We start from the raw sequence: 27,050 nt of genomic DNA, 5'->3' as shown, positions 1-27,050 counted from the left end.
AGTCTCGCAGCAATAGATGTCCGCGGGCAGGTTTCCTGCTTGCTCTTGCGTCAACATTCCATACGGCACGTTTGGAACAAAGCGCCTGGTAGGCTACACAACACCACCGCTGGGAAACGATAGTTTCTCGAAATGTACACAAAAAGATGACTGCTAAGTGGTAGTCCCTGTTCTCCTGCATACTTGTTTTGATTTTGCAAGTTAACGTGGCAGTTTGTTGGAGAGAAGAACGTCAAGGAAAGTTTAGCTAGCTGGCTAATTTTAGCTAGCTAACTTTAGCTTTCTGGCTTATCCTCCATCGACACGGAAATTGGAACATTTTCATTTTTACCAGTTGTCGCTAGCGAACGTTTTGACATTTTCATATATGTTTAGTTAATGACAGTAAATGTGTGTGTGTGAGCGAGATGTTCACACTAACTTTAGAAAACATTGTCATGTCAACATTGTGTCATGCTAACTGAGTGTGAGTGAGATGGTTGATAAATACACATACAGTGCCTTCAGAGTATTCAGCCCCGTTAACTTTTTCCACATTTCGTTACAGCCTTAATCTGAAATTGATTAAATAGTTCCCCCCCCTCATCAATCTACACACAATACCCATAATGACAAAGCAAAAACTGGTTTTCTGAAACGTTTGCGACTATTAAAAAATGTAATATCACATTTACATACAGTACCAGTCAAAAGTTGACACACCTAGTCACTCCATGGTTTTTCTTTATTTTAACTATTTTCTACATTGTAGAATAATAGTGAAAACATCAAAACTATGACATAACACATATGGAATCATGTAGTAACCAAAAAAAGTGTTCAACGAATCCAAATATATCTTATATTTGAGATTCTTCAAAGAAGCCACCCTTTGCCTTGACAGCTTTGCACACGTTTGCCATTCTCTCAACCAATTTCACCTGAAATGCTTCTCCAACAGTCTTGAAGTAGTTCCCACGTATGCTTAGCACTTGTTGGCCGCTTTTCCTCACTCTGCAGTGCAACTCATCCCAAACCATCTCAATTGGGTTGAGGTTGGGTGATTTTGGAGGCCAAATCAAATCAAATCAAATTTTATTAGTCACATACACATGGCTAGCAGATGTTAATGTGAGTGTAGCGAAATGCTTGTGCTTCTAGTTCCGACAATGCAGTAATAACCAACAGTAATCTAACCTAACAATTCCACACTACTACCTTACACACACACACACAAGTGTAAAGGGATAAAGAATATGTACATAAAGATATATGAATGAGTGGTGGTACAGAACGGCATGGCAGATGCAGTAGATGGTATAGAGTACGGTATATACATATGAGATGAGTACTGTAGGGTATGTAAACATAAGTGGCATAGTTTAAAGTGGCTAGTGGTACATGTATTGCATAAAGATGGCAAGATGCAGTAGATGATATAGAGTACAGTATATATACATATGAGATGGGTAATGTAGGGTATGTAAACATTGTATTAAGTGGCATTGCTTAAAGTGGCTAGTGGTACATTTTTACATAATTTCCATCAATTCCCATTTTTAAAGTGGCTGGAGTTGGGTCAGTATGTTGGCAGCGGCCGCTAAATGTTAGTGGTGGCTGTTTAACAGTCTGATGGCCTTGAGATAGAAGCTGTTTTTCAGTCTCTCGGTCCCTGCTTTGATGCACCTGTACTGACCTCGCCTTCTGGATGATAGCGGGGTGAACAGGCAGTGGCTTGGGTGGTTGTTGTCCTTGATGATCTTTATGGCCTTCCTGTGACATCGGGTGGTGTAGGTGTCCTGGAGGGCAGGTAGTTTGCCCCTGGTGATGCGTTCTGCAGACCTCACTACCCTCTGGAGAGCCTTACGGTTGTGGGCGGAGCAGTTGCCGTACCAGGCGGTGATACAGCCCGACAGGATGCTCTCGATTGTGCATCTGTAGAAGTTTGTGAGTGCTTTTGGTGACAAGCCGAATTTCTTCAGCCTCCTGAGGTTGAAGAGGCGCTGCTGCGCCTTCTTCACAACGCTGTCTGTGTGGGTGGACCAGTTCAGTTTGTCCGTGATGTGTACACCAAGGAACTTAAAACTTTCCACCTTCTCCACTACTGACCCGTCGATGTGGATAGGGGGGTGCTCCCTCTGCTGTTTCCTGAAGTCCACAATCATCTCCTTTGTTTTGTTGACGTTGAGTATGAGGTTATTTTCCTGACACCACACTCCGAGGGCCCTCACCTCCTCCCTGTAGGCCGTCTCGTCGTTGTTGGTGATCAAGCCTACCACTGTAGTGTCATCCGCAAACTTGATGATTGAGTTGGAGGCGTGCATGGCCACGCAGTCGTGGGTGAACAGGGAGTACAGGAGAGGGCTCAGAACGCACCCTTGTGGGGCCCCAGTGTTGAGGATCAGCGGGGTGGAGATGTTGTTACCTACCCTCACCACCTGGGGGCGGCCCGTCAGGAAGTCCAGGACCCAGTTGCACAGGGCGGGGTCGAGACCCAGGGTCTCGAGCTTGATGACGAGTTTGGAGGGTACTATGGTGTTAAATGCTGAGCTGTAATCGATGAACAGCATTCTCACATGGGTATTCCTCTTGTCCAGATGGGTTAGGGCAGTGTGCAGTGTGGTTGCGATTGCGTCGTCTGTGGACCTATTGGGTCGGTAAGCAAATTGGAGTGGGTCTAGGGTGTCCGGTAGGGTGGAGGTGATATGGTCCTTGACTAGTCTCTCAAAGCACTTCATGATGACGGAAGTGAGTGCTACGGGGCGGTAGTCGTTTAGCTCAGTTACCTTAGCTTTCTTGGGAACAGGAACAATGGTGGCCCTCTTGAAGCATGTGGGAACAGCAGACTGGGATAAGGATTGATTGAATATGTCCGTAAACACACCAGCCAGCTGGTCTGCGCATGCTCTGAGGACGCGGCTGGGAATGCCGTCTGGGCCTGCAGCCTTGCGAGGGTTAACACGTTTAAATGTTTTACTCACCTCGGCTGCAGTGAAGGAGAGCCCGCAGGTTTTGGTAGGGGGCCGTGTCAGTGGCACTGTATTGTCCTCAAAGCGGGCAAAAAAGTTGTTTAGCCTGTCTGGGAGCAAGACATCCTGGTCCTCGACGGGGCTGGTTTTCTTTTTGTAATCCGTGATTGACTGTAGACCCTGCCACATACCTCTTGTGTCTGAGCTGTTGAATTGCGACTCGATTTTGTCTCTGTACTGGGACTTAGCCTGTTTGATTGCCTTGCGGAGAGAATAGCTACACTGTTTGTATTCGGTCATGCTTCCGGTCACCTTGCCCTGGTTAAAAGCAGTGGTTCGCGCTTTCAGTTTCACGCGAATGCTGCCGTCAATCCACGGTTTCTGGTTTGGGAATGTTTTTATCGTTGCTGTGGGTACGACATCGTCAATGCACTTCCTAATGAACTCGCTCACCGAATCAGCATATTCGTCAATATTGTTGTTGGACGCGATGCGGAACATATTCCAATCCGCGTGATCGAAGCAGTCTTGAAGCGTGGATTCAGATTGGTCGGACCAGCGTTGAACAGACCTGAGCGCGGGAGCTTGTTGTTTGAGTTTTTGTTTGTAGGCTGGAATCAACAAAATGGAGTCGTGGTCAGCTTTTCCGAAAGGGGTGCGGGGGAGGGCCTTATAAGCGTCGCGGAAATTAGTATAACAATGGTCTAGTGTTTTTCCAGCCCTGGTAGCACAATCGATATGCTGATAGAATTTAGGGAGTTTTGTTTTTAGATTAGCCTTGTTAAAATCCCCAGCTACGATGAATGCAGCCTCAGGGTGTGTAGTTTCCAGTTTACAAAGAGTCAGATAAAGTTCGTTCAGGGCCATCGATGTGTCTGCTTGGGGGGGAATGTATACGGCTGTGATTATGATTGACGAGAATTCCCTTGGTAGATAATGCGGTCGACATTTGATTGTGAGGAGTTCTAGATCAGGTGAACAGAACGACTTGAGTTCTTGTGTGTTGTTATGATGATCACACCACTTCTCGTTAATCATAAGGCATACCCCCCCGCCCCTCTTCTTACCGGAAAGATGTTTGTTTCTGTCGGCGCGATGCATGAAGAAACCAGCTGGCTGCACCGACTCCGTTAGCGTCCCTTGAGTTAGCCATGTTTCCGTGAAGCAGAGCACGTTGCAATCCCTGATGTCTCTCTGGAATGCTACCCGTGCTCGGATTTCATCAACCTTATTGTCAAGAGACTGGACATTGGCGAGTAGTATGCTAGGGAGTGGAGCGCGATGTGCCCGTCTCCGAAGCCTGACCACGAGACCGCCACGTTTTCCCCTTTTTCGGCGTCGCACAGGGTCGCCGGCTGGGATCAGATCCATTGTATTGTGTGGAAGGCAAAACACTGGATCCGTTTCGGGAAAGTCATATTCCTGGTAGGAACGATGATGAGTTGACGTTAATCGTATGTTCAGTAGTTCCTCCCGACTGTATGTAATGAAACCTAAGATTACCCGGGGTACCGATGTAAGAAATAACACGTAAAAAAACAAAATACTGCATATTTTCCAAGGAACACGAAGCGAGGCAGCCATCTCTTTTCGGCGCCGGAAATATCCAGGTCATCTGATTCAGCACTCCATCACTCTCCTTGGTCAAATAGCCCTTACACAGCCTGGAGGTATGTTTTGGGTTCTTGTCCTGTTGAAAAATAAATGATAGTCCCACTAAGCGCAAACCAGATGGGATGGCGTATCGCTACAGAATCCTGTGGTAGACATGCTGGTTAAGTGTGCCTTGAATTCTAAATAAATCACTGATAGTGTCACCAGCAAAGCACCTCCCACACCACCTCCTCCATGCTTCATGGTGGGAATCACACATGCAGAGATCATCCGTTCACCCACACCGCGGTTGGAACCAAACATCTAAAATTTGGACTCATCAGACCAAAGGACAGATTTCCACCGGTCTAATGTCCATTGCTCGTGTTTCTTGGCTGAAGCAAGTCACTTCTAATTGGTGTCCTTTAGTAGTGGTTTCTTTGCAGCAATTCAACCACGAAGGCCGGATTCACACATTCTCTACTGAACAGTTGTTCTGAGATGTGTCTGTTACTTGAACTCTGTGAAACATTTGGGATGCAATCTGAGGTGCAGGACTCCAATCAAGTTGTAAAAACATCAATGATGACCAATGGAAACAGGATGCACCGGAGCTCAATTTTGAGTCTTGTAGCAAAGGGTCTAGTTATACCTTATTTACATGTTTTTCTTTTTTAATTAGCAAACATTTTTAAAAACCTGTTTTTGCTTTGTCATTATGGGTTATTGTGTGTAGATTGATGAGGAAAAACATTTATTTAATCAATTTTAGAATAAGGATGTAATATAACAAAATGTAGAAAAGGGGAAGGGGTCTGAATACTTTCCGAATGCACTGTATAGGAAGTGTGTGTGTGTGTGTGTAACATTTTACACTAGCCTAATTCTTGAAATGTGTACCCCCAATATGGTTGTGAAGATTTTCTTGATTCATCAGGGACCCTTGTATTTGTGTATTTTGACAATAAGATACATTTAGCCTAATCCTGCTCCCCCTCAACACTCCTTAAGTTACAACTTTTAACTGCCTTGTTCAATGTGATTCTCTTTTTTTGCAGGAATCTTCTAGCTTGGATGGAAGGATGGACGTGTGAACAAAGGGAAGAAGTACAGAAGTTATTCAGTCAGCTGACTAAGAAATGTAAATAGCCTATGTTTTTCTCTATCTATCTCCCTCTCCGTATGTCTGCCTGCCAGATTGCTGAAGGGAAAGTCAATGATAGGCTAAGTCTAATTTAGTCATGGTTTATCATGATTTGTCTATGTCTCTACAGTTCCTGAAACATGTCAATGACCTGATGCATGGTCTCTACAGCAGTGCTTGTCCACCCACTCAGTTACCCATTCTGCCAGATCCCAGGGAAAGGAGAGAGCAACACCACCATTCCTTAAATCCATAGTCAAGTTGTGCAAAATGTATTTTTTTCTTCTGTTTGATACTCAATGTGTATTGATTCCTACTAGCCAGCTTTGTAAGAGGTAGGTTTGTACTAGCTATGCTGATGATCATTGATGTTTTTTCTCTGCAACTGGATTCCCCAAGAGACATGCTATTCAGCTGCCCTTGATTGCCTGATCTTACTCATAGCACTTTTTTTCCTATCTAGAACCTAAAAGGGTTCATCGTCTGTCCCCATAGGAGAACCTTTTGAAGAAGCCATTTTGGTTCCATGTAGAATTCCTTTGGTTTCCATGTAGCACCCTTTCCACAGAGGGTTCTACCTGGAACCCAATATAATTCTATGGGGACAGCCGAAGAACCCCTTTTTCTAAGTTTAGTGTAAGTAAATCCAATTGAAATAGCACTGCTTCTAAAAGTAAGTTTGTAAAGCAAATAAAACCCTATTTTAACTCGCCTTTTCTTTTCAGGTACAAAACCCTTGTCCTGATTCAGAAGACACCTCCCTTGGTGAGTCAAGTAAAGTTTCTCCCATTTTTCTCCCTGTTGCTCACTCAGACACGTGTGCAGTTGCAGAGAAGAGGAAGAGATTTGCCAATTACACCCATTTCTAAAAATGGGTGTTGCAGGAATGATATGTCTCTTTAATGCCTCTTTACACACACTTTAATTTTTGCAGTTACCTTTGTTGGGGGAACATATTTTTTTAAATGCATCTTTTATTTAACTAGGCAAGTCAGTTAAGAACAAATTCTTATTTACAACGACGGCCAAACCGGACGACGCTGGGGCAATTGTGCGCCGCCCTATGGGACTCCCAATCACAGCCGGTTATTATACAGCCTGGATTCACAAAGTATGTAAGGAGTAAATTGCTCTTTTTTGAAGACATCTCTACGCTAGTAATACCATGGAAATACTTTGGACATGTTTTTAGCCAGCTGGGTCCACAAAGTTTATTCAGGAATGTCGTTTTCAAGTTCTTTTAACATCTCAAATTGATACATTTGTAATGCACTAATTCTCTTCACTGCAAATCTGACCGGTCACACAACTCTTATGAATAAAATAAAACAAATCTGCCTTTATGTACTATGTGTCCCAGTGTTCGTGCATGTAATGTCTGTGGGTGAATGAAACAATTACTGTGTGCAAATTTGGAAAAAATGGTGATGCAGATTTGTTTTATGCTGTTGCTTTATTTATTTTAAATGTATTAATATGTTGCAGATTTAAACTTGAATTGGTGACAATGGAAACAAATAGAAATGTAATGAACAATGTTTTCAATATCCAACTTGATGTTTTCAATATCCAATACTTTTTACAGTAGTCAGGTGGTCATTACCAGGTTATGATGAGGTCCTAACTATGACCAGTAGGCTACATAATTTAGCACATAATATAGTGGTCAGAATTATGACCAGCTGGCCATAATAACCCACTGGGTTAGGTCTAGTAAAAAAAATGCGAAGAATACATTTCCTTTAACTTTTGTAGCTTATAGTTTTTCCTGGGATTTCACGTGAAGAGGAATAGCAGCCAGGCTTGCGTAAGAAGCTACATATTAGGCCATTCATTAGCAAAAAAATATATATTGTGCAATAAATTTAAAAAAGTTATGAAATGGCAGATCTGTGCACTCCAGGCTGCGCTCTACAGTCCTGGACACGTAAAGGTCCACTACTAATTAGGCCTATGTTTTAGACAAGAACATTATTCTACCTAGGCTACAACAACACAGTGCAATGATGAAAGTATTATTATCAAGTGAGTAGCCTACACAATTATTTTCTAGGGCTTTAAACTCTGGTGATATACGTTAACTTGAATAACCCCCATAATTGATTAAGCTTTTTAGGGACGAGAAAATCATCAATACCTAGACTATAACACAATGCAATCATTTTTCTTCTGATGAGTAAAGCATTCTATTCTAGGCGGTAAACTGCAGTGAATGCCATTTCAATAACCGCTAAAAAGCCTTGCGTTTTGAATGCATGTTTCTTTACGAAAGAATAATAATCTAGCCAAGGCCTGATTAGGTAACCAGTTGGAGCCGTAATGGGTATTTTATCAACAGTTTACAAGGTCTAGAAAGGCACATTAGCAGTGGCGCACAGGATGTGTTGGCGTTAACTGACAGGCCATCAGAAAATACAGCCTTCTCAGGCACTGTTTGTTACGGATCATCATTCTCCCCAGTCGTCCTATAATTAATGTGGTCACCAATATGCTCTGACATGCCCAATTACTCAGGAAAGCTTAACATGCGCTTCCAACCCTCGGAGGAGCATCGGGCACTTGGAACCAAGAACGCTTCAATATCAACGCGTATTTGATTGATTGTCAGAGGGACAAAAAAACGCTCCAAACTATATCTCTCGTTACCGTTCTCCACTCTTTTTGTAGTTATTGTTGTAGTGTGAACGCTAATGTTCACTTGATTTTTTTTTTTTTGCGTTATAGTTATCGTCCTTGGTATGGACTGCCCTTTAGTCGGGAGTTATCACACGATAATCCTCAGGTTCTCGTGCCTTATTGCAACAGGTCCCGATAATCATCATTATCATCATACATTTTTTATTTTTTTTATTTTTACAGATAGGCCTACCTAACAGGCTGACTACACCGCTCACGTCGCGTGCGCGAGTGTTGCAAAATAAATGTAGGAATCTATGTTATTCAATTATTGCACCCACACTGCTCGCGTGCCAACGAGCGTCTGCCTTGCCAAGGGCTAAAATAGAAATCAGTTATATTTCTGACGCAGATCGCGCTGCAAGTCCTGCCTCTCCCATTTCCTCATTGGTTTATAGAAGCAGGTACTCACGTGCCATCTCCTCATTGGTTATACCCACGTGGGTGACTGAAAGACAAACGAGGTCAGTGGCGGTAATGCACCTAATTTATGAAAGTTGCCAATCGCAATATACAGTCAAGAGAAGAAAAGGCCTGGAAGGAAGAGAGATGACTATAAACGATTCGGTTGACCGTTTTATGTGTGGATTAATTGGCGGAGTAGAGGACCTTGTACATTTCAGGTAAAATAACAACTCAATGTTTATATCTCAGAACAAATTAGCTAGCAACAACAAGCTAGCTAAATAGGACAAATAAGTGCAAGCTAACTAGCTAAATTGCCATAAAATGTTTAATGCTTTTCGACCAGTCCCCAAATTAATATAATTGGTTCAGAGTTTGTTTTGATATTTTAACCTGCGTGTGGTGATCGCGTTTGGTGTGGGGGGACAAAATAAATGTATGCACGATGGCGCACGCGGGTTTGGGTTCCGAGTAACGCATCAATAATTTATTGTTAGTAAGAGGGATATGCATCTTTCACAGATTTGCGACGGCCATAAAGAGCTCTGGCACGTCATCCTAGTTAACAGCTGGAAAAGAAAGCGCTGATTACAGAAATGTTTGTAGTTGATATGGCCTACTAATTTGCTAAATTAAGGGCTGCAAGCACCATTTGAGCCACGACTTAAGCTACTGAAACAGGTGCGTCTTTTTCATCAATATCACTTCAACGTTTACTCCAGTTTCAACAGGGTATTTGTTATTCCCTTTATAAAATGGGAGCTGAGACACAGTAAAGACAAAAAAAAGCTCTGACTCGCTTGTCAAAGATAACAAACGTTTCTAGTTGTGGTCAATCAAACACTCCCTAATTTCTGACCAGAAATTAGTTAGAACTGGGCTAGTAACTAACTACCAAAGAATATCAACAAATGTACACATGCGTCTACAAGCGGCTCTGCTCTGATCTAAAATGCATATCTAGGCTACTCTTCGATCATGGGTGATGGAAGAAAAGCCGCTCCTGCCCTTGAAATAGAACAAAGCTTCTCCGATGCGCTCCTAAGCCTACAACACAATCATCAACTCAGTCGGAGTTAGATTTGGGGGGGTTTTGCACTGAAAGGGGCTTTTATGTTGATTCAATCCTAATTTCCAAAATTGATAGAAGATTGTATCAGGTTTAAAGCCAGGAAAAACAGTGTACATTTTAGTGAAGTTAAATCGTGTGCGTCTCTGAGCAGGCAATTCTGTTTCGGTTGGTCGCAGACCCCAGGTTGAGTACCCCTGGTATGTCAACGCTTTATGGGTACATAATCACGAATGGACATAGGTGGAATTCGACCAACCCTAGTACTACTAGCTATCTATAGCAGTTAATCATTATTTACACCCCTCAAATGCAACTCTATACCTCGAAGCCAGTTCCACTGCACGTTTTCATTGTTCCCCTCTAATTAGGGACCGATTTAGACCTGGGACACCAGGTGTGTGCAATTAATTATCAGGTAAAACATAAAACCAGCAGGCTCTGGACCTCATAGGCTAAGAGTTGAGTAGCCATGATTTAGATCGCAGCATTATAAATGTAACAGTCTGAGCATATAACGGCTGATGGTCGCAATCTACAAATTTCACACCAAGTTTGTATTGTGTCTGAAACACGTTTTTCTGTTTGTGTACTCACCGACCAACTCATTGGGGTCCTTCCTCTCTGCTTCTGGGATGTCCTGAAAAGAGAGAACACAGAGAAGGGGGGGGGTTGAACGTCAGTCAAAGAACCATGCACGGTCCTGGATGTGAGGGTCAATATGGCCAGGCAGCATAACATAATTACCCCAATTATACCACTCGTTAACAGTTAACTATTAGAATAGGGTAATAGCAGCGGAATGGTCTGCAATAAGATATTAGTTTGTCAGCCATGGTGATGTGACAGGTAGGCTAAAACTGAATGAGGTTTCCTGATTATTTAAACTGATTTATTTTTTGGGGGAAATTTATATAAAAAACAGTCGTTTGGCATAAGATTGCCTTCATGGTATCATGGCAAACATGTGGCTACAGGAGTTTCAGGACAATCTTGTGAAAGCAGGGGCTTGGCAGGAGGTGGGGTGATGTGAGCTGCTTAGAAAATATGGCCTGTCCTCGCCAGAACTGTGGGCATAACACAGGTTCAGCCACAGAAACAGTGCTCCTATTCACTGGCAATGGAACACACACACACACTGCCACCCAGTCACCTAGCAACTGCATGGACACATCCAAGAATTGTCTTGAAGAGGGCAGAGGGCCAAACTAAGTAGAACAATGGGAGGAGCGAGGAAGGGGAGGAAGGATACAGTGCAGACATGGCTTACCAGAGGTTCTTTTGAACCACTGAATGAATTTCCATTTCACTGTAACAGATTGACAGCCTCACGACTCCTTATTGTGAGAGGTATTGATGCATTTGAACTGTCTGTTCACACAGCTCAGACACCCATACTTACACCACAAGACATGCCATTAGAGTTCTCTTCGGTCCCAAAGTACAGAACAGAGGCTCGGGAAATCACAATACTACACTGAACAAAAATATAAAACGCAACACGTAAAGTGTGTTGGTCCCATGTTTCATGAGCTGAAATAAAAAAAATCCCCCAAAAATGTTACATACGCACAAAAAGCATATTTCTCTTAATTTATTTAATTTGACGGATTTCCTTATATGAACTGTAACTCAGTAAAATCTTTGAAATTGTTGCATGTTGCGTTTATATTTTTGTTCAGTACACAGAGCCATGAACACATTGAACTCTTCCACATCAGGTAATTCAAGCTAGCACAGTAAAATCTGAGTAAAGAGGGGAAAAAAGAAGAAAAAGAACACATGGCACAATGTGGACTGTGAAGATGCATAATTTTTGTATATCTTCACAGTCCACCCCACCCTCAGAACATCCTGCAGTTGAAGAAGTGGATGTGAAGGTCCTGGGCTGGCGTGGCTACACGTTGTCTGCGGTTGAGGCCGGTTGGACGTACTGCCAAATTCTCTAAAACAAATGTTGGAGGTGGCTTCTGGTAGAGGAATGAACATTAAATTCTTCGGCAACAGCTCTGGTGGACATTCCTGCAGTCAGCATGCCAATTGCACGCTCCCGCAAAACTTGATATCTGTGGCATTGTGTTGTGTGACAAAAGGGCACATTTTAGAGTAGCTTTTTATTGTCCCCAGCACAAGGTCCACCTGTGTAGTGATCATGCTGTTTAATCAGTTTCTTGATATGCCACACCTGTCAGGTGGATGGATTATCTTGACAAAGGAGAAACAGGGATGTTAAAAAATGTGTACACAACATTTTAGAGAAATAAGCTTTTTGTGCGTATGGAACATTTCTGGGATAATTTACAGTGGGGCAAAAAAGTATTTAGTCAGCCACCAATTGTGCAAGTTCTCCCACTTAAAAATATGAGAGAGGCCTGTAATTTTCATCATAGGTACACTTCAACTATGACAGACAAAATGAGAAAAAAAATTCCAGAAAATCACATTGTAGGATTTTTAATGAATTTATTTGCAAATTATGGTGGAAAATAAGTATTTGGTCACCTACAAACAAGCAAGTTTTCTGGCTCTCATAGACCTGTAACTTCTTCTTTAAGAGGCTCCTCTGTCCTCCACTCGTTACCTGTATTAATGGCACCTGTTTGAACTTGTTATCAGTATAAAAGACACCTGTCCACAACCTCAAACAGTCACACCCCAAACTCCACTATGACCATGACCAAAGAGCTGTCAAAGGACACCAGAAACAAAATTGTAGACCTGCACCAGGCTGGGAAGACTGAATCTGCAATAGGTAAGCAGCTTGGTTTGAAGAAATCAACTGTGGGAGCAATTATTAGGAAATGGAAGACATACAAGACCACTGATAATCTCCCTCGATCTGGGGCTCCACGCAAGATCTCACCCCGTGGGGTCAAAATGATCACAAGAACGGTGAGCAAAAATCCCAGAACCACACGGGGGGACCTAGTGAATGACCTGCAGAGAGCTGGGACCAAAGTAACAAAGCCTACCATCAGTAACACACTACGCCGCCAGGGACTCAAATCCTGCAGTGCCAGACGTGTCCCCCTGCTTAAGCCAGTACATGTCCAGGCCCGTCTGAAGTTTGCTAGAGAGCATTTGGATGATCCAGAAGAAGATTGGGAGAATGTCATATGGTCAGATGAAACCAAAATAGAACTTTTTGGTAAAAACTCAACTCGTCGTGTTTGGAGGACAAAGAATGCTGAGTTGCATCCAAAGAACACCATACCTACTGTGAAGCATGGGGGTGGAAACATCATGCTTTGGGGCTGTTTTTCTGCAAAGGGACCAGGACGACTGATCCGTGTAAAGGAAAGAATGAATGGGGCCATGTATCGTGAGATTTTGAGTGAAAACCTCCTTCCATCAGCAAGGGCATTGAAGATGAAACGTGGCTGGGTCTTTCAGCATGACAATGATCCCAAACACACCGCCCGGGCAACGAAGGAGTGGCTTCGTAAGAAGAATTTCAAGGTCCTGGAGTGGCCTAGCCAGTCTCCAAATCTCAACCCCATAGAAAATCTTTGGAGGGAGTTAAAAGTCCGTGTTGCCCAGAAACAGCCCCAAAACATCACTGCTCTAGAGGAGATCTGCATGGAGGAATGGGCCAAAATACCAGCAACAGTGTGTGAAAACCTTGTGAAGACTTACAGAAAACGTTTGACCTCTGTCATTGCCAACAAAGGGTATATAACAAAGTATTGAGATAAACTTTTGTTATTGACCAAATACTTATTTTCCACCATAATTTGCAAATAAATTCATAAAACATCCTACAATGTGATTTTCTGGATTTTTTTCCCTCATTTTGTCTGTCATAGTTGAAGTGTACCTATGATGAAAATTACAGGCCTCTCTCATCTTTTTAAGTGGGAGAACTTGCACAATTGGTGGCTGACTAAATACTTTTTTGCCCCACTGTATATCAGCTCATGAAACATGGGAACAACACTTTACATGTTCAGTTTATATATTTTTGTTCAGTGTAAAACAATACAACAGGGATGTTATGCATTATAGAAATGTACAATATTACAACACAACATTTTTTACATAGTATGTATTGTAATATAGTACCTTTTATACTGTACATTTGTAATGGTGGAGCATTGTACATTTCTATAATGCACAACGTCCTGTGACTACTTACACAAGCAGTAATGCTACTGACACATAACATAGGCAGTACACTATAGTACATCGTTTCTCAACTTTTACTGTACCAATGACCAGTGAAATATAGTCCTAGTCCTTTTTTAACAAGCTCATGATTTAGACAAATACAACATGTAAAAACACCACTGGAGATACAACTCAACACTATAACTGTGCCTCTTGCCTCTCTGTTGTGCAGCCTGTCTCTGCAACACCACTGCTGTCACTCGGTCTTTAAAATGTGCAGTTTTTGGGAGCGTGCAATTAGCATACTGACTGCAGGAATGTCCACCAGAGCGGTTGCCAGAGAATGTAATGTTCATTTCTTTACTATAAGCAGCCTCTGTCATTTTAGAGAATTTGTCAGTATGTCCAAACGGCCACACAACCGCAGATCACGTGTATGACATCGTGTGGGTGAGCGGTTTGCTGATGTCAATGTTGTGAACAGAGTGCCCCATGGTGGCGGTGGGGTTAAGGTATGGGCAGGCATAAGCTACAGACAACGAACACAATTGCATTATATTGATGGCAATTTGAATGCACAGAGATACCGTGACGAGATCCTGAGGCCCATTGTCGTGCCATTCATCTGCTGCCATCACCTCATGTTTCAGCATAATGCACAGCCCCATGTCGGAAGGATCTGAAAATGTCCCAGTTCTTCCATGGCCTGCATAGTCACCAGACATGTCACCCATTGAGCATGTTTGGGGTGCTCTGTACTGACGTATACAGCAGCTTGTTCCAGTTTCTGCCAATATCCAGCAACGTCACACTGCCATTGAAGAGGAGTGGGACAACATTCCACAGCCTGATCTATGCAAAGGAAATGTGTCGCGATGCATGAGGCTAATGATGGTTACACCAGATACTGACTGGTTATCTGATCCTAGGTATCTGGGACCAATAGATGCATATCTGTATTCCCAGTCATGTGAAATCCATAGATTAGGACTTCCTTACATGAACTATAACTCAGTAAAATCTTTGAAATTGATGCACTTCAAATTTATATTGCTGTTCAGTATATTTGCACTACTGTTCAAAAGTCTGGGGTCGCTTAGAAATTCTTGTTGAAAGAAAAGCAAATTTTTTTGTCCATTAAAATAACATCAAATTGATCAGAAATACAGTGTAGACATGGTTAATGTTGTAAATGACTATTGTAGCTGGAAACGGCTGATTTTTAATGGAATATCTACATAGGCGTACAGAGGCCCATTATCAGCAACCATCACTCCTGTGTTCCAATGGCACGTTGTGTTAGCTAATCCAAGTTTATCATTTTAAAAGGCTAATTGATCATTAGAAAAACATTTAGCAATTATGTTAGCACAGCTGAAAACTCTGATCAATTTGATGTTATTTTAATGGACAAAAAAGTTGCTTTTCTTTCAAAAACAAGGACATTTCTAAGTGACCCCAAACTTTTGAACGGTAATGTAGGTACACTATTGTTTTGTTGTGATGTGTTGTCTTGATCCCGGTTGGACCCCAGGGAGAGTAGCGGCTCTCTTGGCAGCAGTTAATGGGGTTCCTAATAAAATACTAAAATACTTTCAGCCAGAGAGAGAATTACAGCAACAGAACAGCGTGGACAAACGGCCATTATTCTGGGTTACTGCGTCTTCACTATGGGCCAAACACAGGTCAAGGGGGTAGAGAGAGGGCAAGAGACACAATCAAACAAACCCCCTCCTCTCAACCCTTACCCCACTCTGTCCCTGACACGATCAAGAGCCAAAATGTGATAACCAGGGCACGGACACATTTGGTGACAACCCCTCCGCCCATCGCGTTCTCACTGAAAAACAGGAGAGGCCGTGTTGGTTCTATGGTTCTTCCCGTCTGTGGCATTAGCCCAAGCCCACTCCAAGCCATTCAAAAGAAAGCAGGCCACAATGAAAGTATCCCAACATCTCCATTACGTTATATAAATGAATCACCTCTATAAATCCATTCCATTATTACTGTTATATGACACAAAAGTACATCTATAACTCAGATATGGCATTTTAAGTCTTTCTCTATGAAAAAAATAATTATGAAATCCAATCTAATCAAAGCCATTGCATTTTCAGGTCATAAGTGAAAACAGTAGATGGATAAATCATGCCTGTGCAACCAACCAAGCTATTACTCAATAGTTTGGCAAAGAGTTGGAGACGAATTTGAAAGAACTGCTACACGTTTAACTCCCCTAGATTACCAGTAAGCAATGTTTAACTTTCACACGAGAGCTTTCTACTAGATGGCTAGTTTTTGTAAGAGCTTCGTCTAAACCAACTCTATATGACTAGAAAAAGACATAGGAAAGGGCCTGTTGCACCTCAACGCAGTCGAAACAGAATTAGCATATAGATAACGAGTTCAGCTCTTAGGACAAAGTGGGGGTCAATGCTGTGTCTGACGAGGCATAACTCATAATAAATAGTGGGACTCTGGTGTATAGGGCAGCAGTAGCAAAATATAAACCAAACTCACAAGAGTGGGAGTATAGTAGTAGTAGCCAGTGAAAACACACCCGATTACGTTTTTTGGCAGGTTCTGGATCAGTTTACCGCAACTCTACCTCTCTGACAGACACAAATGCACACAACATCTCACCAGTCCTCCACCTCTCTACCTGACCCCCCCCCCCCCATGTTGTGAAATGCTATAGTTCTGCAGACATATTGCATTTATGGCCTGATCATAGAGTTGCAAATTGTCAGACCCACACAGGATACTATGGCATTATGTGGCCCAAGCCCTGTAATGATTGTTTGTTTGAGCAGCATCAAGCCCTCCTGACCTGCATCAATCACTGTTCCAACTCAAACACTGACTGCTGCACTATCAGGGTGGGGCTGGCTAAGGGTACAACCCTGCTCATCTGAACCTCACTATTCAAAAAGGTATGCACCTTTAAATGCCACATCTTGATCAAGCTTGTTCTTATTGGTGCGGATTTAACATGATAACTACAATTCAACGTTTATATGCAAAGGTTTTTCCATCAGTGTGCACAACCAAGGTATACTTAACTTGAAATAATGGATGTTGTTTATGCCGCTCTATACAAGTATCGGTGAATAGAGACAAAACATTATAGCTCAACACTACCACCTAGTGGCACTACCATCATTTTAACAAAATCCTTGCCTTTCTTTGCACCCCCAGAGACAATATTGGTTAGTCCCATGAACCCCTAACAAACATTTCACAAGTACAAACCATACCAAAACCAGGGGGGGTTAAAATACCTTATAATCATCTGTGTCTCCACCCTCATCAGACTCTTCCATGTCCTATGAAGACAAGAATGCAAATGGTTAACATCCCGAGCGACCACACACACTCATACGTGCACCGCTGACAAATACCTCTAGCAGGGTGCTGTGGGAAAGAGACCGACTAAATTGGAAAGATAAAGAGAACTGACCGAGTTACGGGAGCTCTCCCCACTGTCCTCGTCTCCGGATGCCTTGTCGTCGCCATCCTCAATCCGGCTAATGTCGTCCTCTCCGTAGGCAGCAGACACCAGGCCTACTCCATGGCCCTCTGCAGAATGACAGAGCTTGGTTATCAGGTTGGAAACATAGCAGCATTCAGTTGCCGGCTTCCTGACCTAATATCAAGCTGAGATTGGTTAGCCTCTATTCTTTCACATGTTCGTAATGTGTGTGCCTGGTATAACAAGTACCTATAATAAAAACAGTTTTTTCAACTTACTTTATTGGTTGGTCATTGTGCCAAATAGATATTTTAGACAAACATATCTACAGGAAAGTAATATTGACCCGTTCTTTCCCCTGGCAATGCATGTCTGATTTATATCACCTGACACGTGTAAAACCATATTAACAGCTGAACGAGCTCAGCAAAGGTTAATCCGGTATCCTTGTGACATCCCTACCCTAAACCCTAACCTTACCATAACCCTTACCTAACCGTAACTATTTTAAAATGTCAACTTCAAAGTGGGTTAGGGACGTCCCAAGGACCCCCGGATCGCAAATAAAATTTGACTTGTCACATACGCCGAATACAACAAGTGCAGACTTTACTGTGAAATGTTTACTTACGAGCCCTTCCCAACAATGCAGTTAAAAAGTAGGAAACATTTGCTGAAAATAAAAAAAAGCTACTAATAACGAGACTATATAATACAAGGAGTGATGTACTGGGCCATATGCACTACCCTGTCGGTCAGATGCCAAGCAGTTGCCATGCCAAGCAGTGATGCAGCCAGGTAAGGTGCTCTCAATACTGCAGCTGTAGAACTTTGAGGATCTGAGGGCCCATGCCAAATCTTTTCAGCCCCCTGAGGGGGGGAGGCATTGTCATACCCTCTTCACGACTGTGTTGGTGTGTTTGGACCATGTTAGGTACTTAGTGATGTGGACACAGGAACTTGAAGCTCTCGACCAGCTCCCTACAGCCCTGTGGGGGCGTGCTCGGCCCTCCCTTTCCCGCAGTCCACGATCAGCTCCTTTGTCTTGCTGGCGTTGAGGGAGAGGTTGTTGTCCTGGCACCACACTGCCAGGTCTCTGACCTCCTCCCTATAGGCGGTCTCATTGTCGTCTGTAATCAGGTTTACCACCGCCGTGTTGTCACCAAACTTAATGATGGTGTTGCGCAGCTAAGCAGTCGTGGGTAAACATGGAGTACAGGAGGGGATTAAGCACGTACACCTGAGGGCCCCGTGTTGTGTCAGCGTGGCGGATGTGTTACCTACCCTCACCACCTGGGGGCGGCCTGTCAGGAAGCCCAGGATCCAGTTGCAGAGGGAGGTGTTCAATCCTAGGGTCCTTAGCTTAGTGATGAGCTTAGAGGGCACTAGGGTGTTGAACGTTGAGCTGTAGTCAATAAACAGCATTATCACATAGGTGTTCCTTTTGTCCAGGTGAGAAAGGGCAGGATGGAGTGCAATATAGATTGCGTCATCTGTGGCTCTATTGGGGCAGTATGCGAATTGGAGTGGGTCCAGGATGATGGTGTTGATGTGAGCCATGACCAGACTTTCAAAGCGTTTCATGGCTACAGATGTGAGTGCTACGGGGCAATAGTCATTTAGACAGCTAACCGTGGCATTCTTGGACACAGGGACTATAGTGGTCTGCTTGAAACATGTAGGTATTACAGACGGTCAGGGATTCCCCGCACTGAAAACGTCTGTATCGGTCCGCCAGTATAGCACTAGTAAAAGCACAGTGCACTACTTTTGTGAACAAATTTAAAGTAAATGTAGTTGAGTGTTTACCAGCATTTGTAATTTGACTCTGATCATTTTAAGTACAAAACAGTTAATCTGATAATACTTCTGTAATACAAATATAGTTGATTAATATGTTTTCCAGTTTCTTGAAATACTTTGCAAATGGAACTTATTTCTATGTGAAAACTGAAATGGTCTATTCATTCCTTTTTCTATTTTAGTAGATGCTCTTATGCAGAGCAACTTACAGTAGTGAGCGCATAACTTTTCATACTGGTCCCCAGTGGGAATCGAACCCACAACCCTAGCATTGCAAGCACCATTCTCTACCAACTGAGCCACATCGTCACATCACAAATCACGTGATGTATCAATGTACTCAATTACTGTATTGTGCATTGTGTTTCTTCATGGTGATGGCAAATCTACAGTTAAACCTAGATGACAATACAGTAACGTTACGTTAGCCTTATTCTACAATGTAATAAATAAATACAAAATCCTTAATCTATACGCAATACCCCATAATAACAAAGCGAAAACAGGTTGACATGTTTGCAAATGTATTAAAAGTTTTTTTTTAAACAAATACCTTTACATAAGTATTCAGACCCTTTGCTATGAGACTCAAAATTGAGTCGTGCATCCTGTTTCCATTGAACATCAATGTTTCTACAACTTGATTACAGTCCACCTGTGGTAAATTCAACTGATTGGACATTTGGAACCACCAAGACTGAGCAATCTGGGGAGAAGGACCTTGGTCAGGGAGGTGACCAAGAACCCGATGGTCACTCTGACAGAGCTCCAGAGTTCCTCTGAGGAGATGGGAGAACCTTCAAGAAGGACAACCATCTCTGCAGCACTCCACCCATTAGGCCTTTATGGTAGTGGCCAGACAGAAGACACTCCTTAGTTAAAGGCGCGACAGCCCGCTTGGAGTTTGCCAAAAGACACCTAAAGGACTCTCAGACCATGAGAAACAAGAGTCGCTGGTCTGATGAAACCATCTCTGGAGAGACCTGAAAGTAGCTGTGCAGCAACACTCCTCATCCAACCTGACAGAACTTGAGAGGATCTGTAGAGAAGAAATGGGAGAAACTCCCCAAATACAGGCGTGACAAGCTTGTAGCGTCATACCCAAGCAGAATCGAGGCTGTAATCGCTGCCAACGGTGCTTCAACAAAGTACTGAGTAAAGGGTCAGAATACTGATGTAGATAATCCATTTCTGTGAGTCATTATGGGTTAGTGTGTGTAGATTGACGAGGGGAAAAAATGTCATCAATTTTAGAGTAAGGCTGTAATGTAACACAAATGTGGAAAAAGTCATGGGGTCTAAATACTTTCCAAACGCACTGTACATTAAATGGTTTGTAAGGATGGTAAATAAACTGAACAAAAAGTAGTTTTCCATGTTATTTGATCAAGAAAAATATTACATTTGATGTGGATGTTGTGTCTTTGCCCATAACTTTGCACCTTTTGATGTAAATGTTTGAGAACAGGTTTTTTGTTCGTTCTTTCTGGATTCCATTAAAATGACAAATCGCAGAGAATGGGACAGGGCAACAACTCTTACAATTCCAACTATTGAATCCTGCAAGACACTGTTCTTCATTATAGAACTATCGGTTTTGCCTAAGTGGAGAAGATGAATTTATTTTTGCCCACACTCACTTTCAGCATTTGTCAATTTCCACACTGTGCCATGCAGCATATGGCCCAAAAAAATCTAGGCCTAGTTAATTGAACTGTTGGAGTCATGGAAATATGATACTTTTTCAAATGTTATAGTTGGAACATAGTGGGCAGCAACTTGAATACATTGTTGTTTGACATGACAACAAATTAATAAGCCAGCGAGAAATGATTGACAGGGTAGGAACCAAAGTTTGTCAGTGTTTCCAGGTGACCCTAATTAGATGTTGCATTACATATTTTCATACTTCATGTAGCTAGCTAGCCAGCCAGCCAACATATTCATGCTTTGCCTATTCCTCTCTGATAAGATGTTGCACAAACATGCATACCTTGGCCTACACCAGCACTGGTACCAGGCAGTATTAGCTAACTATATACGTTTGCTCTGACTCTTAGTACATTTAGCAAGCTAGCTAGCCTGCTAACTTGCGATTAGCATTAGCGGCGAACACATTATTTTAGCAACACCTTGCTAAGAAAAGACAAACTAGCAACCAGTAGTTTGCAGCCCGTAAGATACAGAAACAAAGTGTAATTATAGAACTCTTGTGGAAAGCAGCATGTCACCAACATTCTTGCATCCATCTGCCCATTTGGAGTGAACGGCAAAGAAGTGCTCCTGACTCAGTGGTCGCGCGACTGCTCTCTCCTTGAGTGACAGAGCTTATTGTGGTTAGCAGCATGCAGCAGCAAGAGTGGGAGAGAGATGACTCAAGAAGCAAACTATAAAAACTGACATTATATGCACTGGAGATGCGTATCACATTTAACAAATCAAACATTGAAACACCATTATAGAAGGTCAGGTAAAAACTCAAATCGGTCCGTGCATCAATACCGGTATATAGTAAAATGCAGTATACTGGCCAGGGAGAGATTTAAAATATCAGTAAAGACACTTGCCAGCTGGTCTCGCATGCTACGAGTACACATCCTGGTAATCTGTCTGGCCCTGCAGCCTTGAGAATGTTAACCTGTTTAAAAGGTCTTACTCGCATCGGCTATGGAGTGTGATAACACAGTAGTCTGGAACAGCTGGTGCTCTCATGCATGGTTCAGTGTTGCTAGCATCGAAGCACGCTTGGAAGGCATTTAGCTCATCTGGTAGGCTTGCAGCTGGCTTTCCCTTTGTAACATGCCAACAACAAACACTGACACTACAAAAGTATAACTGAACAAATTATGAAAGAGGAGCATTAGAATTTTGAATTCTGAAAAGTGGAGTGCGGACGAGGTGAAAAAATTGTTGTATATCAACAATGGCAAGCCACCGGGGTCTGACAACTTGGATGGAAAATTACTGAGGATAATAATGGACGATATTGCCACTCCTATTTACCATATCTTCTAAGCATACAATGAACTGTGTGCCCTAAGGCCTGGAGAGAAGCAAGTCATTCCGCTATACAAGAATAGTAAAGCCCCCCTTACTGGTTCAAATAGCCGACCAAATCAACCTGTTACCAACCTGTAGTAAACTTTTGGAAAAATTGTGTTTGACCAGATACAATGCTATATTACATTAAACAAATTGAGACTTTCAGCACGCATATACGAAAGAACATTCAACATGCAAGGCACTACCACAAATAACTGACGATTGGTTGGCAGAAATTGACAATAAAAAAGATTGTGGGGGCTGTTTTGTTAGACCTCAGTGCAGCTTTTGACATCATCGATCATAGTCTGTTGCTGGAGAAACGTATGTGTTGTGGATAAAGAGTTACCTGTCGAACAGAACACAGAGGGTGTTCTTTAATGGAATCCTGTCTAACATAATCCAGGTAGAATCAGGAATTCCCCAGGGCAGCTGTCTAGGTGACTTTTTCAATCTTTATTAACAGCTACTACAGCGAGTGAAATGACTTCACTTAAAGAGCTGCAGTTTCAGAATGGGTGGCAAGACATAAATTGGCCCTAAACATTTCAAAAACGAAAAAGTATTTGGGACAATTCATTGGCTAAACCCTAGTTCTCAACTAAATCATGTAAGGAGTAATGTGGAAATTGAGCAAGTTGAGGTGACTAAACAGCTTGGAGTAACCCTGGGTTGATGCAACAGTAGCTAAAAATGGGGAGAAATCTGTCCATAATAAAGCGCTGCTCAGCCTACTTACCAACATCAACAAGGCATGCCCTACAGGCCCTAGTTATGTCACACGTGGACTACTGTCAAGTCATGTGGTCAGGTGCCACAAAGAGGTACTTTGGGAAAATTGTAATTTTTCTAAAATAGGGCAGCAAGACTGGCCCTTAAATGTACACAGAGAGCTTACATTAATAATATGTATGTCAATATCTCATGACTCAAAGTAGAGGAGAGATTGACTTCATCACTACTTGGTTTTGTAAGAAGTATTGACATGCTGAATGCACCGTTTAAACTATCAGCACACAGTTCGGACACCCATGCATACCCCACAAGACATGCCACCAGAGGTCTCTTCACAGTGCTAAATGGAGCCATGGCTACATTAAACTATTCCATATCAGGTAACTGATGCAAGCAGTAGAATCAGATTTAAAAAACAAAAATACACCTTAGGGAACAGCAGGGACTGTGATGGGATACATACACACACGGATTTTGTATTGCAGATACATTCATAGTATTCAGACCCCTTGACTTTTTCCACATTGTTACGTTACAGCCGTATTCTAAAATGGATTAAATAGTTCCATAACTGTTTTGGAATTTTTTGCTAAATGTATTATAAATAAACTGAAATATCACATTTACATAAATATTCTGATCTTTTCCTCTATACTTTGTTGAAGCACTGAGTCTTCTTGGGTATGATGCTACAAGCTAGGCACAACTGTATTTGGGGAGTTTCTCGCATTCTTCTCAGCAGATCCTTTCGAGCTCTATCAGGTTGGATGGGGAGCGTCGCTGCACAGCTATTTTCAGGTCTCTCCAGAGATGTTCGATCGGGTTTAAGTCCAGGCTCTGGCTGGGCCACTCAAGGATTTTCAGAGACTTGTCCTGAAGCCACTACGGCATTGTCTCGGCTGTGTGCTTAGGGTTGTTGTCCTGTTGGAAGGTGAACCTTCTCCCCAGTCTGAGGTCATGAGCACTCCGGAGCAGGTTTTCATCAAGTATCTCTTTGTACTTTGCTCAGTTCATCTTTCTCTTGATCCTGACAAGACTCCCAGTCCCTGTAGCTGAAAACATCCCCACAGCATGATGCTGCCACCACAAAGCTTCACCGTAGGGATGGTTCCAGGTTTCCTCCAGATGTGACACTTGGCATTCAGGACAAAGTTCAATCTTGGTTTCATCAGACCAGATAATCTTGTTTCTCATGGTCTGAGAGTCTTTGGGTGCCTTTTGCCAAACTCCAAATCAAATCAAATTTTATTTGTCACATACACATGGTTAGCAGATGTTAATGCGAGTGTAGCGAAATGCTTGTGCTTCTAGTTCCGACAATGCAGTAATAACCAACGAGTAATCTAACCTAACAATTCCACAACTACTACCTTATACACAAGTGTAAAGGGATAAAGAATATGTACATAAAGATATATGAATGAGTGATGGTACAGAACGGCATAGTCGAGATGCAGTAGATGGTATAGAGTACAGTATATACATATGAGATGAGTAATGTAGGGTATATAAACATAAAGTGGCATAGTTTAAAGTGGCTAGTGATACATGCATTACATAAAGATGGCAAGATGCAGTAGATGATATAGAGTACAGTATATACATATGAGATGAGTAATGTAGGGTATGTAAACATTATATAAAGTGGCATTGTTTAAAGTGACTAGTGATACATTTATTACATACAATTTTTTATTATTAAGTGGCTAGAGATGAGTCAGTATGTTGGCAGCAGCCACTCAATGTTAGTGGTGGCTGTTTAACAGTCTGATGGCCTTGAGATAGAAGCTGTTTTTCAGTCTCTCGGTCCCTGCTTTGATGCACCTGTACTGACCTCGCCTTCTGGATGATAGCGGGGTGAACAGGCAGTGGCTCGGGTGGTTGTTGTCCTTGATGATCTTTATGGCTTTCCTGTGACATCGGGTGGTGTAGGTGTCCTGGAGGGCAGGTAGTTTGCCCCCGGTGATGCGTTGTCAGACCTCACTACCCTCTGGAGAGCCTTACGGTTGTGGGTGGAGCAGTTGCCGTACCAGGCGGTGATACAGCCCGACAGGATGCTCTCGATTGTGCATCTGTAGAAGTTTGTGAGTGCTTTTGGTGACAAGCCGAATTTCTTCAGCCTCCTGAGGTTGAAGAGGCGCTGCTGCGCCTTCTTCACAACGCTGTCTGTGTGGGTGGACCAATTCAGTTTGTCCGTGATGTGTACACCGAGGAACTTAAAACTTAGTACCCTCTCCACTACTGTCCCGTCGATGTGGATAGGGGGGTGCTCCCTCTGCTGTTTCCTGAAGTCCACAATCATCTCCTTTGTTTTGTTGACGTTGAGTGTGAGGTTATTTTCCTGACACCACACTCCGAGGGCCCTCACCTCCTCCCTGTAGGCCGTCTCGTCGTTGTTGGTAATCAAGCCTACCACTGTAGTGTCGTCCGCAAACTTGATGATTGAGTTGGAGGCGTGCATGGCCACGCAGTCGTGCCTTTTAATGAGGAGTGGCTTCTTTCTGGCCACTCTACCACAAAGGCCTAATTGGTGGAGTGCTGCAGAGATGGTTGTCCTTCTGGAAGGTTCTCCCATCTCCACAGAGGAACTCCGGAGCTCTGTCAGAGTGACCTCCCTGACCAAGGTCCTTCTCCCCCGATTTCTCAGTTTGGCCGGGCGGCCAGCTCTAGGAAGAGTCTTGGTCGTTCCAAACTTCTTCCATTTACGAATGATGGAGGCCACTGTGTTCTTGGGTACCTTCAATGCTGCAGAAATGTTTTGGTACTTTTCCCCATATCTGTGCCTTGACAAAATCCTGAGCTCAAGTTCGAGTCTCATAGCAAAGGGGATGAATACTTATGTAAATAAGGCATTTTTTTTTATTTATTTTTTTATACATTTGCAAACATTTCTAAAAATCTGTTTTCACTTTGTCCTTATGGGGTATTGTGTGTAGATTTAGAGGGGGTGAAAGAATTGTATCCATTATAGAATAATGCTGTAATGTAACTAAATGTGAAAAAAGGGAAAGGTTCTGAATACTTTCCAAATGCACTGTATGTGGTAGTAGAGTAGTGGCCTGAGAGCACACACTTAATGTGCTGTGAAAAGTGTTATGAAATGTAATATTTGTTATTGTATATAACTGCCTTAATGTTGCTGGACCCCAGGAAGAGTAGCTGTTGCCTTGGCTTACAGTTTGGTACCTTCAACACATCAATACCTCACACAAAGACCAATAGTGATGCAGTCAATCTCTTCCCAACTTTGAACCAGGAGACTGACACTTTTCCTCCGTCTACATTTAAGTGTGAAACGTGCTGCTTTGTTCTGGACCAACTGCAATGTATTGTCAGAAGTTATTTATAAAAACATTTAATTTAAAATGTGTCCTTAAATTGCCTCACTGTTGGCAACCGGTTTATAAAAGCAATAAGGCACCTCGGGGGTTTGTGGCATAAGGCCTATATACCATGGCTAAGGGCTGTATCCAGGCACTCCGCGTTGTGCATAAGAACAACCCTTAGCCGTGCTATTTTGGCCATATACCACACCCCCCTGGGCCTTAATGCTTAAGTACACCATTCCTGGGAGCTGAAAATATCCCAGTTCTTCCCTAGCCTGCATACTCAGACATGTCAACATTGTCAATCCAGAGCATCCCAAACATGCTCAGAGTGCTCCAGTTCCCGCCAATATCCAGCAACTTTGCACAGCCATTGAAGAGGAGTGGGACAACATTCCCCAGGCCACAATCAACAGCCTGATCAACTCTATGTGAAGGAAATGTGTCATGCTGCATGAGGCAAATGTTTGTCACACCAGATACTGACTGGTTCTGATCCACACCCCTACTTGAAAAAAAAGGTATATGTGACCAACAGATACATATCAGTATTCCCAGTCATGTGAAAACAATAGATTAGGGCCTAATACATTTATTTAAATTGACCGATTTCCTTATGAACTATAACTCAGTAAAATCTTTGAAATTGTTGCATTTATATTTGTGTTCAGTGTAGTATGGTCTACAGCGTATCATAAGGTATTCTAACTCAGGTGAGCAGAACCTCGAG

General features: G+C 42.7%; 1 protein-coding gene across 4 annotated transcripts in view; it reads right to left on the bottom strand.

The window, feature by feature from the left end:
* Nucleotides 1–27,050, bottom strand: part of sap30bp (SAP30 binding protein) — a 48,095-nt gene that overhangs the window by 14,619 nt on the left and 6,426 nt on the right. For all 4 annotated transcript variants that reach the window (XM_071409810.1, XM_071409811.1, XM_071409812.1 and 1 more), the window contains exons 2-4: nucleotides 17,403–17,521; nucleotides 17,224–17,268; nucleotides 10,433–10,475 (exon numbers count right to left, since the gene is read on the bottom strand). In XM_071409810.1, the coding sequence (XP_071265911.1) occupies nucleotides 10,433–10,475; nucleotides 17,224–17,268; nucleotides 17,403–17,521 (207 nt within the window). The remainder of the gene's footprint in view (nucleotides 1–10,432; nucleotides 10,476–17,223; nucleotides 17,269–17,402; nucleotides 17,522–27,050) is intronic.

Source organism: Salvelinus alpinus, chromosome 7 (assembly GCF_045679555.1).
Source record: "Salvelinus alpinus chromosome 7, SLU_Salpinus.1, whole genome shotgun sequence".
Taxonomy (NCBI): Eukaryota; Metazoa; Chordata; class Actinopteri; order Salmoniformes; family Salmonidae; genus Salvelinus; species Salvelinus alpinus.
This window is presented reverse-complemented; position numbering and strand designations above follow the sequence as displayed.